This window comes from Lissotriton helveticus, chromosome 8 (genome assembly GCF_964261635.1).
Source record: "Lissotriton helveticus chromosome 8, aLisHel1.1, whole genome shotgun sequence".
Lineage (NCBI taxonomy): Eukaryota > Metazoa > Chordata > Amphibia > Caudata > Salamandridae > Lissotriton > Lissotriton helveticus.
In genome coordinates, this window is record NC_136069.1 from 914,772,098 (window position 1) to 914,788,844 (window position 16,747).

Sequence of the window (16,747 nt, forward strand, 5' to 3'; positions counted from 1 at the left end):
CCTTTGGGTTGGCTGGTCAAGGTCTGAAGCCTTCTGGGGATACTCCAAGTCGATGGCTGAGTTGGGCTTTGGGGGCTGCGTATGAGGCTAGTGGTGTGTTGGCGCCTGGGTCGGTTCAGGGGAGATCGACTCGGGGGTGGCTGCTTTCTGGGCTTAAAGTCTGTTTTTTGCTACTGAGTGAAGCCGATTCTTTCTTTGTTATCTGCTCATGTGGTTTGGACTGTGATGGGGAGGGCTGGCGAGGAGGTAATGTTAATGTTAAGCAAGGATATATAGAGCGCAGAGCTACTCAACAGAGTGTCCCGGTGCTAGGACAGAAGAGACAAGAGACCTAAAACTCAAAGACCGAGATGGGCTAGTTCATTAAGGTAATTGTTGGAACATTCACATTTTTAACTGGTTTCCAAAAGCCAACAGGGTTGTGGCCTGCTTGAGTGGTAATGGCAGGCTGTTCCAAGCACGAGCGAGTTGCACTTGAAATGAGCGACCGACACAGCGAGCTCTACAAAAGCTAGGCGCCATCATTAAATGTTGATGTGCTGAACTAAGCGATCTGTGTGGCGTATAGTAGAGAATTATTTTCCATATGTAATGTGCCCCCAAGCCCATGAAGTGCTTTAAAAGCGAGAACTAGGGCTTAGAAGAGAATTCTGGACCGAACCGGTAACCAGTGTAGTTTCTTCAAATGGTGAGAAATCCGTTCTCTGGTCCCTAACTTGAGGACTGAGTAATGTCCGGTTACTTACCGGTAATATTCATTACTCAGAGTCGTAGCCCTCCCCGTCACAGTCCTAGTTCCCATCTCTCCCTTCCTGTTCGGCTTCTTGTGCTTGGTGGTACAGGATGTGGATAAGGGGGTCATGGGTTATATCACACAGGATGTGGGAGTGGCCTGGAGGGAAGGGATGGGCTTTGAGTTTTGCTTGGGAGTTCTGGTGAGAGGAGCTATGTTCATATGGTTTGGACAGTGACGGGGAGGGCTACGTCTCGGAGTAATGAATATTACTGGTAAGTAACTGAACATTGCTGCCGCCTTGACAGTGCAACCATATGAGGCAATCTGTAATAGGAAGGAACTGCACCAAAGGCCTGGTATTTCCAAGTGAATGCCGCTGTAAATGCCGGCCATGTGAAGCTGTGTGGCTCCTGGGGAAGCACAGGCAGGCAAGAGCTGTGGCACGAGAGAAGAAATCCCCCAGTGGCAGCCGCCACGGCGGATGTGACTGCAAAATCGTAAGCTCCTACAATCTTGGGCTCCTGCACAGCGCCGGCGACTTCAGCGCTTCGCAAGGAGAGGCGGGGCCGGAAGGAGCTTCCTGCCAGTAGCGTAGCCTCTCACCAGCAGCGTCTCTGCTACTTATGTAAAATTATGTGATTTTCCCTTTGATTCTTTCACGTTTTCTTTATTTTACCTTAGTTTATTTACTTGAGTATTACTTTTGTCTTCTTTCGATATTTTCCGTTTGAGTTTTCCCAGAAGGTTTTTTCAAACTCTGCTCCTTTTTTGGTAGCTGAGTCATTTAGTAGAGAAGGTATGATTACTTGGTTTTATGGTTACGATTAATTTTATCTCTCCTGTGCAAAAATACGTTTGTGTTAGTTTCTTTTTTTTTTGTTTCTCTATTTATTTCCAAAGGGATTTTGTTTAGCAGTCCTGTCAGAAAAAAAAACATTTTTTAGCGATTTTTTTAAAAACATCGTGCCAATTATTTACCTTGCAGAGCATTCCCAAAACGTAGATCTGAAATTTCCTGTATTATTTTATGGAACTAAAATCTTGATTCAGATTTGCCTGACTTAGACTGCTGTGATATTCGTCTGTAGATAGTTGACCACTTTTTAAAGACAATTGATGTTTTTTCTGCATAAAAGTTGTCATTCTGAATTTTGTTAAGAAAATCAATAAAAATATAATTTAAAAAAAAGAAGATTGAAAATTATACTTCTTCCTTACTTAGAAATGTTTATGTAATCTGTTATGATATCTGAATGTGCTTTCGCTTTTCGAGAGGTAGAGGTCACTGCTGTATAGTTTTACCCTGATTTTGTCTGTCACATGTGACTTGGTCAGAGAAATCCTCACAAGTGTCCACAATGTGGTGGACTCTGTTATATATTTCTTTTAGGTCTAAATATTTTCTGAGTAAAAATATGTATGTGTATCAGTGCAAATGTAAGCTTTTTTGCATGGATGAATGTTATATTTAATTTAAGTCCTTATTTTGTAGATACATATGGTTCTAGAAAGTTAGGAAACAGTTGCCTTCGTGGATTGCAAAGGAACAGAATCAGATTTTGTATTTGTTCCTAAACAAATTTAAAAACAAATACTATTCATTTACAACAAGCTTTAAAACAAAAGTATTTTTTAAAAGTGTGAAGTAAATATATATAGCAATATGTAGAAAAATGCCTTAAATGCATTTTCCTAGAAGTATGTTAATAGCAATATGCTGTGAAGTAAAGTGATGGCTGGCATTCTGTCTTGAGGAACTAGAAGGAAATCTTGGTGGCAGGACTCACTACAAAGGAAATATAGAAAAAAATCCATTCATATATCATAAGACAATATAAGCTGTTGCAATATTATACTACTAAACAAAAACACCACACAGCAGAAAATTTGAATTTGTACTTTATTGTTAAAAGATGGCAGAGGAGCAAATCAGCAACACATCATATTATTCAAAGAGTTATAAAATAGTCAATGGAACCAGCAATTTCACACAATACGTCCCTATTGCAAATACGAATGTTTATTACTGTTACTCGTATAAAACTTCATTTTAAGAACAGACATCTACGTGAGAAATCAAAAAAGGCCAAGTTTCAAGGATCCAGCTCTACATGCTGCAGTAATCCCTCCTTCTAGAAGTTCAATGGTCTCCTTCTTCACCTACACAAAACAAAGAGAATAAAGCATCAAGAGAGTTCGTGAAACCACAAGTAAACAATTGCTGCTTGTTGGTAAGCACTGTGGGAAGACCAATTCTTTTTGTTACATTTTTGTTGGGAGCGGGGACAGAGGCAATTGAAGGCAATGGCTAAGGGGTCAATTGCTCAGAGCCCCCATCTTCCAGGAGTCCCCCTGGTGGAGTCGTTCTTCTCTCAATAGTACCTCTATTTCTCTCTCGCAACCTCTTTCTCTGTCTCAGCCTACTTCTGCCTAAGGCTATGTTTCTCTCTACTAAGTAATATATTAAGGATTTGGAGGCCCCAGCTAAGACATATTTTGGTTGTTTTTGTGTGATTTAAAAAAAATGTAACATATAATTCAAAACTGTTTGGCATTGTGCGTGCTTGAATAAGTATAAAATAAGTACTAAAATTAAAAATAGCATCAGAACCCCCCAAAAATGCCTTGCCCAGGGCCTCAAAAATCCTTAACATGGGGGGAAATTTAACAATGAGCATTCACCTTGAAAAAAGTAGAAAAGAGAAGTAAAGGCGGTCATCAAATGTAATGAATGCAGCTAACAGACACTTAAACCTGTATTAGGTTTAGTCTTCATAAATAAATTGCATACTAAAAGAACAAGTTATTTACCTTTATTAATGATATATCTGTAAGAAACATTAGTAGTGATAGATTCCTTACCTTAGAATTACCCCCAGGCGTCAGACTGGATCCGGAAAGTTTTTCGTCAGCAGTACCCCTGCGCGTTGTTACCAACCCCGGTGGTGGGTCTGCGAACCAAGATCACACCAGAGAGTCCTGGACTTGGCTGTCCTGGCAATAATGCTTAGTAAACATGTGCAGCGAGGTACACGTCGCTGCCTGATCGATGTCTTGCAGGGAGACACCACGTCCCAATGCAGTAGTGGCTGCAGTAGCTCGGGTGGAATGAGCACGCAGTCCCACCGGGGGTTCCTTTTTAACCAACGATTAACAGGCTGTGATACACAAGACAACCCAGCAGGAGATAGTCCTCTTGTGTACCGCCCAACCTTTCTTGGTGCCAGCGTAGCCAACAAAGAGTAGGACATCCACCCGGAACGGTTGTGTGCGGTTGCGATAAAATGAGAGCGCGCGTTTTGGGTCCAGACGGTGGAGCCTCTCTTCCTCCATGGAAGGATGCAGAGGTGGAAAGAAGATGGGCAGGGTAATAGTCTGCCCAATATGAAAGGCCGTAACAACTTTTGGCAAAAAGGAAGGACTGGGCCTGATCACAACCTTGTCCGGATGGACTGATAGGAAAGGAGGCTTACAAGAAAAAGCCTGGAGCTCACTCACTCGCCTAGCGGAGGTGATAGCCACCACGAAGGCAGTTTTCAAGGTCAAGAGACGAAGAGGACGGTTGTGAAGAGGCTCAAAGGGAGCGCACATGAAGTATGTAAGAACCAGGTTCAAGTACCACTGAGGCATCACGAAAGAAATAGAAGGAAATTTGTGTGTAATGCCTTTGAGAAATCTATTTACAACAGGGGACTTGAAAAGAGAGGGCTGATCAGGGAGCCAGAGAAAGGTCGAAATAGTAGAACGATAGCCCTTAATAGTGCCCAGAGCAGAGCCCTGCTGGGCCAACGAAAGAAGGAACAGTAGTACTTCAGAAAGAGGGGCAGAAAGGGAATCACAGTCTTTGCTGTGCACCATGCCACAAATTTGTTCCACCTACAGGCATATACCACTTTAGTGGAGGGATTCCTGACTGCCAGAATGACATCACAAACTTCAGGAGGCAAGTCGAAAGGAATCAAGTGCCCCGTTCAATCACCACGTAAAGAGGAGGAGGCTGGACAGGTTCGGGTAGAGGACCGTCCCAAGCTGCTGCGACAGAAGATCCTCCCGAAGAGGTAGTCTGATCTGACTGGTCATACTGAGTAGCTCCGGATACCATACTCTTCGAGCCCAGTTCGGGGCCACAAGGATGATTTGTGCCCATTCGCACCTGATCTTCTTCAGCACTCTGGGCAGAAGTGGTAAAGGCGGAATGGCGTACAACAGACTGCAACTCCACTCAAAAGCGTAGTCGAGCGAGTGCCGCCTTGGAAATTCCAATGCGCAGAACTGATGACATTGCGCGTTCTCTTCGGTGGCAAATAGATCTAACCAAGGCTCTTCCCACTGCTGAAAGAGACCTTGCACCACCTCCGAGTGAAGACGCCATTTGTGATCCACCATGCACTTGCGGCCGAGTTCGTCTGCCCTGGCGTTCAGAGAATCTGCCAGGTGTTGAACCACCAGGAAAACGCCCTGATGTTCCAGCCATGTCCAGAGACGCAGAGCCTCCTGACATAGGGTCCACGACCCCACCCCACCCTGTTTGTTGCAGTACCACATGGCAGTGGTGTTGTCTGTGAACACCTGCACTACTCTCCCCTTGACAGAGGGAAGGAATGCTTTCAGTGCAAGCCGGATCGCCCGAAGCTCCAGAAGGTTGATATGGAGCTTGGACTCCGCCAGAGATCAGAGGCCTCTGATCTCCGCCTCTCCCATATGGCCGCCCCATTCCAGGAGGGACGCATCAGTCCCCACTGTAAGCTCCGGTTGGGGACGGGAGAGGGATCTGCCGTCGATCCAATGTCGGTTTGTGAGCCATCACTGCAACTGTCCTGCACTGCCCTCAGAGTTCTGGACATGATTGGACAGGTTCCCCATATGCTGCGTCCACTGGAACTTCAGGTCCCACTGCAGAGCCCGCATATGCCATCTGACATTATCGATCAGCAGGATACAGGAGGCCATGAGGCCCAGCAGCCTCAGAGTCACTCTGACCAAAACCCGGGACAAGGGCTAAAAAGATCGGAATCAGAGCCCGAATATCCCGGACTCGCTGTTCGGGAGGATAAACCCGAAACTGCGCAGTGTCCAGAACCGCTCTGATAAAGAGGACCTTCTGAGAGGGAACCAGCTGTGACTTTGGCATGTTGATGGAGAACCCCAGCGAATGCAGGAGGTCGGCTGTAGTCTGGAGGTGGGAGCGGACTGCCTGGGGAAAGCCCACCTTCAACAACCAGTTGTCAAGATAGGAGAAGACTGATACCCCTGATTTGCGCAGATGAGCTGCGACCACCACCATCACTTTCGTGAACACCCAAGGGGCACTGGTAAGGCCAAAAGGGAGCATGGTGAACTGAAAATGCTTGTGGCCTACCGTGAACCGCAGGTAACGCCAGTGGGCCAGCACTGGGATGTGGAAATAAGCATCCTGCAAGTCCAGCGCTACCATCCAGTCTTGCGGATCGAGAGCAGACAAGACCTGAGCCAGAGCGAGCATCTTGAACTTCTCTTTGCGGAGGAAGCAATTGACCTTGCGGAGGAAGCAATTGACATTCCGGAAGTCTAAGTTAGGACGCAGGCCCTTGTCCTTCTTGGGCACCAGAAAGTAGTGGGAACAGCAACCACGACCTACTTCTGACGTCAGAACGTGCTCGATGGCCCCCTTGGCCACAACTTCCTGCTGAAGAAGCACCAAGTGATCCCCCGACATGCAGTGGTACCAAGGGGGCATGGCTGGAGGGGTAGTCTCAAAGGGGAGGGAGTAGCCGCTCTGGGCTATCTCTAAAACCCACTTGTCCGAAGTGATAGTGCGCCAGTGGGGGAGGTGGTGGCGAAGCCTGCCACATATGATGGACCTGAAAGTTCGGACTAGGAAGGTTTGGTGGCCGGGGTGAAGGTGGACTGACCCGTCCTTGGTTCGTATGGCGGAACCCGCGTCCGCAGCCGCGCTGAGATTGTTCCTGCGCAGGCTTGTGACTCTGTTGCGAACGCTGCGGGCGCCCCTTCCTGTGCCACGGAAGAAGCGAAAAGCAGGTGACGGTGGAGGGAGGACTGCAGACAGCCCCAAGGACTTCACAGGAGCCTGTGAGTTCTTAAACCGCTCCAAAGCGCTGTCTGCTTTGTCGCCGAAGAGGCGATGGCCATCTAAGGGCATATCCATAAGTGTGTTTTGGACATCCTCCAAAGATCCAGTTGTCCTCAACTAGGCATGACGTCGAACCGCCACTGTTGTCGCAGTCGATCTGCCCAGTGAGTCGACGATGTAAAGGCCACAACGAATCATGAACTTAGCTGCATCTCTACCCTCTGCAACAGCCTGGGAGAGAGCTGGCCGGGCCTCCTCCGGACACTGATTCAGAAAAGGGGGTGGTGATGAACAGAGTGTCTGAATTAAGCAGACCACTCTTACCCAGTCCAAAGATCAGGGCTTGATCCATCACCGTTATTTAGCTCACTGCCCCATCCCAGCTCAGAACCTGGCTATATGCAAATTAGTCTGTCCCTGGCCCAGTGCATCATGGGAACAGGGCAGACCAAACTACCAAGCCAATTCTTCACCAGAAAGGAGACAAGCTACCGGGGACCGGTTTCTGGCATTTCAGCCTCGTCGGCCCGGCTTGCTTGAATCCTGATGGAGCAGTGAGCAAGGGACTCATGTCTGAGTATACCCTGCCACACCTATAGTGGCCAAAAACGATTCAGAAAAGGGGGTGGTGATGAACAGAGTGTCTGAATTAAGCAGACCACTCTTACCCAGTCCAAAGATCAGGGCTTGATCCATCACCGTTATTTAGCTCACTGCCCCATCCCAGCTCAGAACCTGGCTATATGCAAATTAGTCTGTCCCTGGCCCAGTGCATCATGGGAACAGGGCAGACCAAACTACCAAGCCAATTCTTCACCAGAAAGGAGACAAGCTACGGCCTCCGGACACTGAGGCAGCACGTTCGTCACCGTATCCCACAGAGAGTGGGAATAACGGCCCAAGAGGCATGCGGTGTTAACGGACCACAGTGCAGAACTGGTGGAAGAGGAAATGTTCTTTCTGAACTGATCCAGTTTCTTGGATTCCCTATCCGGTGGTTGGGAAGGGAATGCGGTCGGGAAAGCAGAGGCTTCGACAACCAAGCTCTCGGGGGTGGGGGTTGGGAGAGGAAAATGGGGTTACCCAGAGTCGGGGGATGGCGTCGGGCCACGTTTCTATCCACAGGAGCCCCTGTGGTAGGCCTGGACCAGGTGCCCAAAAGAATGTCGGAAAGTGCTTCGTTGAAGGGTAGCAACGGCTCCGCAGAAGTAGCCGCTGGCTGAAGCACTTCTGTCAGGAGGTTAGTCCTGATGGCCACAGTAGGGAGCATGAGGTGTAGTGCCTCAGCCGCCCTACGCAATACCACAGCATAACTAGCGCCCTCCTCCATAGCCATGGTAGGAGAAGACAGCATGCCAAGGTCTGGTGAGGTATCCATACCACTGGCTTCCCCCAACTTCTCTGCCCAGTCCTGATCATCCTCGCAATCAGCTGCGAGAGGGTCCTCAGACCCCTCCCAGTCCTCCCCTTCCTCCTCAGGCTGTTCCACAGGCCTAAAATAAAGAGCAGGGACATGGGGATAGAAATCCCCGAGCAACGTCAAGAACGGAATCGACCGATGCCAGCCCGACGCTGTGTCCCCCTCAGGGCTAAAACCGGGGGCGACATCGTCCCGAGAAGCGGCCGACGTCAGAAGTGGTGCCGGTGGGGTCAACATTGGTGTAGGTGTTATGAGGTCAACCGGCATCGACTGGGAACCAGGCCTTTATCCATGGAAGTCAGGGCCCGAAGGCGCACCAGCAGGACCCGACAGCCCAAAGAGGCGAGCCATGGCTGACAGGAACTCCTGTAACTGGACCGGAGTCGCCGATGGACCCGGAAAGGGCAGGCAGGCCGGCGGCGACGCCACAGGCTCTGCCAGAGCCACGGGGGAGACACGACTCACACTCAGACGAGTCGCGCGACCGACAAGAGGAAATCGGAGAATGATGACGTTTCTCCGACTTCTTGTTCTTCGCCTTACCTGACCCCGAGTGCGAAGACTTGGATCCCGAGGATCGATGATGATGACTCCGCGCACAGTCCCTCGAACGGCACGGAGCCGACTGCCGGGCTTCCAGCAGCTTTCCGGACCACTCCCGCAAAGACTTCGGCACCATGGCACAGCAGTCGGGCCCGACTTGTGCTCGTGGCCGCGCCCCAGGCAGAAAAGACACACTCGGTGCGGATCTGTCACCGACATCAGGCGATGACTCGCAGGACTTAAAACAGGGCATCCTAACTGTACCAGGAGTCGAAGACTTGATGAAAAAATAGAGACAAAAGGCCTCAAAAAGTCAGTAAAGAAATGACTGGGGGTACCTGCTCTTCCATGATCTGCGCTTGCTGATGCTGAAAAAGTCAGCGGGCATAGGCAGCATCTAAGTAGCGCCTGCAACGTCATCTCGGCGACCACGATACCCACTAAAAAAAATTGAAGACATAGGGTAGAAAAGATTAGAAGAGGAGGATGAAAAAGATAGAAACAGAGGTTCATCCCCAGTATCAAGGAGAGGGCCAATTCTTGCCTCTTAGTTGCCCTCACACACCCCGAAGGATGTCATGCTTCATCATCAGACTTTTGCTCCACGTTGGGCCGGCGCTGGAATGCCCAACTGGCCCCCGAAGGGTCACTTTGAACGAGATCTTTTAGGAGAAAAGCCGTTTGGTCAGTGTGGGTTTACGGATGGATCCGGTGAAAAAAAGTGGTGAGGAGCGTGCAGGGGTAGATAAAATTACCTGGGTGGTGCCCCTGGTAGGTTAAAAAATCAAAAGGTTAGTGAGTTACTATGAGGCCTGATATGCCTGTGTAACTTAACAAAAGGTCGACATGTTTCACGCCTTAGTTGCCTGACTGATCAATGGCGTTTCTTCAGAACCTAACTAATGAGGTGAATGTGCACAACAGAAAAGGAGGGGGCTAAAGAACGGTGATGGATTAAACCCAGATCAGTTGACTGGGGGTGAGTGCTTGTATTGTCAACCCTCCGTCCATCATTTCCTTTGGTTTTTCTTTGTTCGCTATAAGTTGGCAGGGTATGCTCAGACGTGAGTCCCTTGCTCACTTTGCCACTGGATTGAAGCAAGCCGGGCTGAAGAAGGCTGAAATGCCAGAAACCGGTCCTCGGTAGCTTGTTTCCGGTCCAGGGAAGGCATGGCTTGGCAGTTCGGGCTGGACTGTTCCCATGAGGCACAGGGTCAGACTGATTTGCATATGGCCATGTCTGAACTGGGGTGGCAGAGTGGGCTAAAGAACGGTGATGGATTAAACCCAGATCTGTTGACTGGGGGTGAGTGCTTGTATTGTCAACGCTCCGTCCATCATTTCCTTTGGTTTTTCTTTATGTTATAAAGCCTTCCCCCCCAAACCTGAAGCTATAATTGTCTCCAGAAAATGGCAGATTTTCAGTTCCTTCTGTGCTCGAAACAAGGCCCTGCATGATCATATAGTAAGAGAAAGTAGCCTACAATACATTTATTAGTATGAAGAACAGCTAGACCAGCATGGCTCTTAGGGAATGCATGAAAAAGAATACTTCAATTGGTGGCGTGACTGCAGCTCAAGAGTTCTAGAGCATTTCTTAATAAGTATTAGTTGTGACATTTCTAAATGATACGTGTCACTGCCCAAATGCAATGGTACTCAACTTACTAACTTCCAGAAGATAAAACGTTAAGTTTGCCCTGTCAGGGATTCAAAGCCATGATGTGCATGTCGCAGCAAACTCACGGTGGCTGAGAAATACCCGCTTCCAATTCCTTATAATACTAAGTACCAGAGGAACTCGGTTTCCCATTCCAACAAAGTAACCGATCAAAAGTTTTGTTCTGTATAATGCACTTAAAGAAGGTGGCCATAGGGCCTGGACTCCATAACAGAAAGATCAAATAAGGTAGGGACCCTTGAGAAAGAAGGGGGAACCCTACACAGGAGAACAACAAGCACATCTAAAACAAAGCTTAAGCTAAAAGGAACTCCCTACAACAGTACACGGTAAGAGACAAATACTAAATTAGACTGAAGACTTATGAACGCCTAAAACTATTCAAACACATTAGGACCTAATACTGGAGCCCCTGAAAATCCAAGTATCTAAAAGGCAAAGCCATGTTAGGAGGAAGGTCTATCCAAGCAGGCACTATTTACCACCTCCCCTTGACTGACTAGAGTCTCTTGATTAGTACTATATATGCAATAGCAAACCATTAGAAAGCCAGTAACTTGGTGTGACACTCTTATGACCTATGAACTGACAGCTAATTTCCAGTCCTATGATGGAGTCCACACGTTCTGTGGACACCACAAGCCACACATTTTAGATTTGCTTATAAATCTGGTGGAGTGGAAGGGAAGAAGACTTAAGGGATTAATTAGAGTTTGGCAGATGAAATACTTTCTCACAATTGTGACAACTTTCCCGTCCACCCTATTACAAGTGTATCCAGACCTCCATTAATACAAGTGATAAGAGTATTATGACACTAGTAATAAAGTGGATGGGATTTCTTTAACATTTTGACAAAGTATCTCATCCATACTAAAACAACAGGACAGAATCCCTACCGTGCTTAGCCTATGTCTCCATGCCAGCCCAAGGGGATCACCATGTGGACTAGAATGGAGAGATAGGCTAAGCACAATAGGGGTTCCCTCCTGTTTTTATTGGTATGTTAAATGTATTTGTGACATCTGAATGCCTCTTATGAGTGGCACTGCAAGTGACACCTTATCATTAGTAGAAGCTAAATTCTTGTAAGAACACATTTCAGACATGACCCCTCTGTGCAGTGTAGTGGTCTTGAAATTGCCTTAAAACATCTATTATGGTCCTCAAGTGCTTATCCGAAGTAAGCCGAGCTCTCAAGTTTCCCGCTTTCGTGTGCGATTATCCGATCCAATTCACATTTTGCATTCTGGAAATGGTAGGGCTGTTGATCCCATTATGAAATCATAACTGAACATCCCAGAATGCAAGGAAAGAAATTGGACTGGATGAAATACTAGTGCATGAAATTGGAAAACATGAATGAATTGTAAGCTCCTTTGCTTTTCTAACATGATCATCGCAGTAGCAAAATAAAAGACACTAACTTTGTAAGAAATTGAAATTGCTTAAGGTCCATCTTGTAATGACGATTGAACCTGGTCTCATTTAAAAATGTGATCATTACCTGTGTATAGTAGTCAGTAAAACCACTGGTTTTTCGGCCGTTAGCATGTGGGGCAATATTTGAAAATGTCATACAGCAGGCACAGTTTAAAACTATCTTAGAACTCACTTCTTTTATTCTAATAGGTGGAGATGAAAGTGTTCTCCAATCTCCAAAATGAGTCTTTAACCTACAAAAGAAGCCTGTATTCCTTATGTTGAAGATATGCCAGATATGTCGACTGAAGTACAACCACAGACTTACCTGGCAAGTGACTTGGGAGTCATTTGATAAGTAGTGAAGAGACTTAAAAAACTGCCAAGGGGGGCGTGGCTTGGCGGGCGACGATGGCGGTCGCAGCCTTGTAGAGCTCCCGCTGGCCCGGACTTACTTTGCTCACTTATCCTGGCCCCCGAGCCCGCAGTGACTGCCTGGCAGGTGACATCGATCCAGGGGAGTGTCCTGCCGTCTCCGGTGTCTTGGTCCCGCGTCTTCACCCTCTCTGGAACCCTGTGGCGCCGACGGCGGTGTGCGGCCTGGCAGCTGGCCGTGAGCCGGGGACCTCGATTTTCGGGACGCCGAGTGGCGGTTGCGGACCTTGGCCTGGCCCTGCAGCGTCCTGACCCCCGAGCCCGCGGATGGGACTTGGCGGGTTGCATCGGTCCAGGAGGGGGTCCTGTCTTCTCCGGTGCGTTGCTCCTGCGCTCCCGTCCCTTCTGAGACCTTGGAACGCCGGCGGCGGAGTGCGGCCTGGTGACTGGCCGTGAGCCGGGGACATTGATTTTCAGGGCGCCAAGTGGTGGCTGCAGGGGGTGGCGTCGGCGGCGCGCACCTCGGCCCAGCATTGTGGGGTCGGCAGCCCGAGGATTGCGGGGGTGCCCTGCCTCCGCTGGTTTCCCTGACGACGCTTGTGGGCAGCACGGTGTGGTGGAGGCCTGTCCTGCCCCTGTGAAGCCGGGGCCTTGAGTTTCGCAGCGCCGGCTTGTATTGGCCTGCCAAGTCTCCCATTGAGGACCCGGAGCCGACGTCTTGACCCGGGGCCGGGGGCCTCCGGCGCCTCCCATAGTGGACTTGCCCCCGAAGCGCATCCCAGTCCGTGCACCTTGGGCGGACTCGTGTGGTGGTCGACGCCGAGACGGCCTGTCCCGCCTGGTTGGGGCCGGTCTCCGGATTTCGTGGCCTAGGGCCTGGGCTGGCCTCTTGGGACTCTCCTACCTCAGTTCTTATCAGGGGCCTGGGCCTCCAGCGCTAGTGGCGGTACCTGGGGGGTCCTGAGCCTTTTTGGAAGGGGTGCCGACCTTGCCCGGCGAGCGGTCCCGGCGAGCCCGTGCTGGGCCATGACCAGAACCGGAGGTGGCGGCCCGCCTAAGCATGGCCCTATCGATAAATTCACGGGGCCTAGTGGTGGCTCCGGGGCGGCCGGTGGCAGCGGTGGCCCTGGGCCGGACAATGCGGCGATCCTGGCGGCCATCACCCAATCCCGGGATGCGCTCGATGCCAAAATTGGAGCGGTGGGTGAAGATGTCGCGCTGTTGGGCCAGGATCTCCGGAATGCGGTGGGTCGGATCACCGAGGCCGAGTCCCGAATAACGGTGACCGAGACGGACGTCGGCGCCCTGAAGAAGCGGTTGGCGGAAGTGGAGGGAGTCCAGAAGACGTTGGCGGCCCGCGTGGAGGATGCCGAGGGGCGCGCACGGAGGAACAACCTCCGCTTTATTGGCTTTCCGGAGAGGTGTGAGAAAGACGACATGGAGGGGTTCTTGACCAGGTGGCTGGAGAGTTGGCTCCCCGAAGGGGTGCTGTCCACGTGTTTCGTTATCGAGAGGGCGCATAGGGCCCTAACTCAGCGGCCCCCGGAGGGTGAGCGTCCCAGGTCTGTCATAGCCCGCCTGTTGAATTATCACGACCGTGACGTCATCCTGCGGGAGGCCAGGGCTAAAGGCTCGCTTACCTTTGAAAATTGTGCCATTATGATCTTTCCTGACTACACGAGGTTGGTGCAGAAGCAGAGACAATCCTTTGTGGCCGCCAAGGCCAAGTTGAGGGGCTTGCAGCTCCAATACTCTCTCCTATACCCGGCCCGTCTGCGAGTGGTACACCAGTCCAGAACACACTTCTTTGATTCGCCTGAGGAGGTTTTCCGCTGGACCGACGAGACGGTGCAGCTCCGGCCGCATCCCCAGCCGGGCCTGAATCCGGGCGGGTCCCAGAGGTCATCGCCGGAGCGGTCGAACCACCGGGGCCGGAGGGGTCGTCATCGGAGGTCCCGGTCACGGAGGCGGGCGGCCTCTGCTGGTGCATCGCAGGAGAGTGGTGCGAGGGACTCGGAACGCTCTGATGCCGACAGTTGAACACTGGTGGGACTGGACCTTGTTGCTGAGTCCTGAGTTGCCCTTCGTAGGCTGGTGAGACTGTTCTTTTTTGACTTTCCTATGCCAGTCTGTTCCTGGTTCCTGACTCCTGTTGATTTTGGCGGGAGCTTGGTAGGGCTCGGGAGGCACCATTTGGGGGCCTCTGACCCTCACGGTTGTGAGTGTAGTGGGGGGGGTGGTGTGTGTGTGTTGATTGGGGTGTTGGGATCCATTGGTATGGCGGGCCCTGGGTTCTCTGTTCTGGATCCGGGACTTTCCATGCCGCGACAGATGCTTCAATGTTCTCTGAAGTATTGGGGCGGGGGGAGCGGGGCGTGGGGGGATGTTTTTTGGTTGCTATTAGTTGGGGGGGCCTGGGTCTGGGGGGGGTTGCTGAGTTTTGGGATGGGTAGGGGGGGACCACACGTGCCTATGATCGTTGCTTATGTTGTTTTGTGGGGTGCGCCGGGGTGGTGTGGAGGGCCGAGTGCTGGTCCCGGTATTGACTATGGCTGATGCCGTGACTGTGTCTTCTTCTAAGGTCCTGCGTGTTGTGACGTGGAATGTGAGAGGGATATTGGATAAAATCAAGCGTGGGGCTGTGCTACGATGGGGGAAGAGGGAGATGATAGATGTGCTGCTGCTTCAGGAGACCCACATGCTGGGCTCCAAGGCCCTAAGCCTCCAGAGATATGGGTTTCAACAGGTATACCATGCCGGTTTTGCAAGGGGCTCGCGGGGGGTGGCTATCCTGGTGCACCGCAGAGTGGCTTATGTGCATGAGAAGCAATGGATAGACCCTCAGGGCCGCTTTGTTTTTATCAAGGGCCAGCTGGGCTCTGAACAGGTGGTGTTTGGTAGCGTGTACGCCCCCCCCCCTCTCCAATGGGCCCTGTCTGAGCGGCTGTTCGCACTGTGGGATGAGATTCCGGATGTGCTGACCATGGTGGGAGGTGACTGGAATGAGGTTATGGATGTGGGCCTGGATCGTCGGAGGCGGGCGCCGGCTGTGGTAGATCCCTCCCCCGCTGCTGCTCCCACCAGATTGAGCGCGACTGCGAGTGGCCTGGGATGGGTCGATGTGTGGCGCCACTTTCATCCCACTGAGCGTGAGTTCACATTTGTGTCAGCGGTGCATGGGTCCTTTTCAAGGCTGGACTATCTGTTTGTGCCGGGTGCCTGTCTGAGTCGCGTCAGGGATGCGGTGATACTCCCCAGGGGCCTGTCTGATCACTCCCCGGTCCTGGCGACTATGACCCTCCCTTCCCGACGACAGCCGTTTAGATGGCGGATGTCGTCTTGGCAGCTGCAAAAGCCCGAATATGTACATCACCTGCGCGTGGCGATTGATCTTTATTGGCGTGAGAATCTTGTGGGTAATGTGGATGCAATGGTGGTGTGGGAGGCGCTGAAACCCACGGTACGGGGTATTGATATTGCATGGTGTGTGGCTGCTAGGCGGAAACATCAGGAAGCCATTGTGACCGCTGCCGCCCGTGTGGAGGAGTTGGAACGGTGTGGTGGTCTTGGGGGCGACGACGATGTGGTGCGGCGGCTCCTACAGGCCCAACAATCGTATGCCTCCGTCTTACACGATGAAGCCCGGCAGGCGTGGCTCGCCACACGCAGCAGGGTATACCAGTGGGGCGACAAATCCTGCACTATGCTGCACAGGTTGTGCCAGGCGACTTTCCAGCCTCTTGTGTTGCCGGGCCTTACGGCTGAGGACGGCTCAGTGATGACTGACCCGGCCCTGTTGGCGGCCAGCTTTGCCCGCTATTATGCGACGCAGTACGCCCCATGTGACCAATTGGAGGAGGCTGGGATCTCCGCTTATCTTGACGACCTGCTACCGCGGGCCGTTCCTGATGAGACCAGGACCGCCCTGGACGCCCCGCTCACGGCTGAGGAACTCGGGGAGGCCCTAGGTCAACTGAATCCCGGGAAGGCGCCCGGCCCGAGTGGCTACCCGTGTGAATTCTATAAACAGTTTCACGTCCAGCTGGGGCCCCACTATCGGCGTGCCCTGGAGGCGGCGCGGGTGCAGGGGGAGATGCCGCCGGACTGGCGCCATGCCGAGATAGTGGTCTTTTTGAAACCGGGCAGGGAGCCGGACAGGCACGACTCCTACCGGCCTATTTCCTTGTTAAATATCGAGGCTAAGATCCTTGCTAAGGCCTTGGCGAACCGCCTGCTACCCCACATATCTGACCTGGTCCATCCGGACCAGGCTGGCTTCATGCCTGGGAGGGCTACCCGACACAACATCCGACGGGCACAGGCGGCTGTGGATGCTATGGGAGCTAGCGATGAACAGGCGGCACTTTTCTTGGCGGATATGGACAGGGCCTTTGATTCTGTGAATTGGGTTTATTTGTTTGCCCTCCTGGCCCGCCTCAACCTGGGGCCGGTTTTCTTGTCGTACGTCCGTCTCCTCTATACTAACGTGACGGCCTCGGT

General features: G+C 51.3%; 1 protein-coding gene across 2 annotated transcripts in view; it reads right to left on the bottom strand.

The window, feature by feature from the left end:
* Nucleotides 1–2,619: 2,619 nt before the first annotated feature.
* Nucleotides 2,620–16,747, bottom strand: part of CMSS1 (cms1 ribosomal small subunit homolog) — a 1,475,838-nt gene continuing 1,461,710 nt past the window's right edge. For both annotated transcript variants that reach the window (XM_078657737.1, XM_078657736.1), the window contains exon 11: nt 2,620–2,896. In XM_078657737.1, coding sequence (XP_078513863.1) covers nt 2,813–2,896 — 84 coding nt within the window. In that variant the 3' untranslated portion in view covers nt 2,620–2,812. The remainder of the gene's footprint in view (nt 2,897–16,747) is intronic.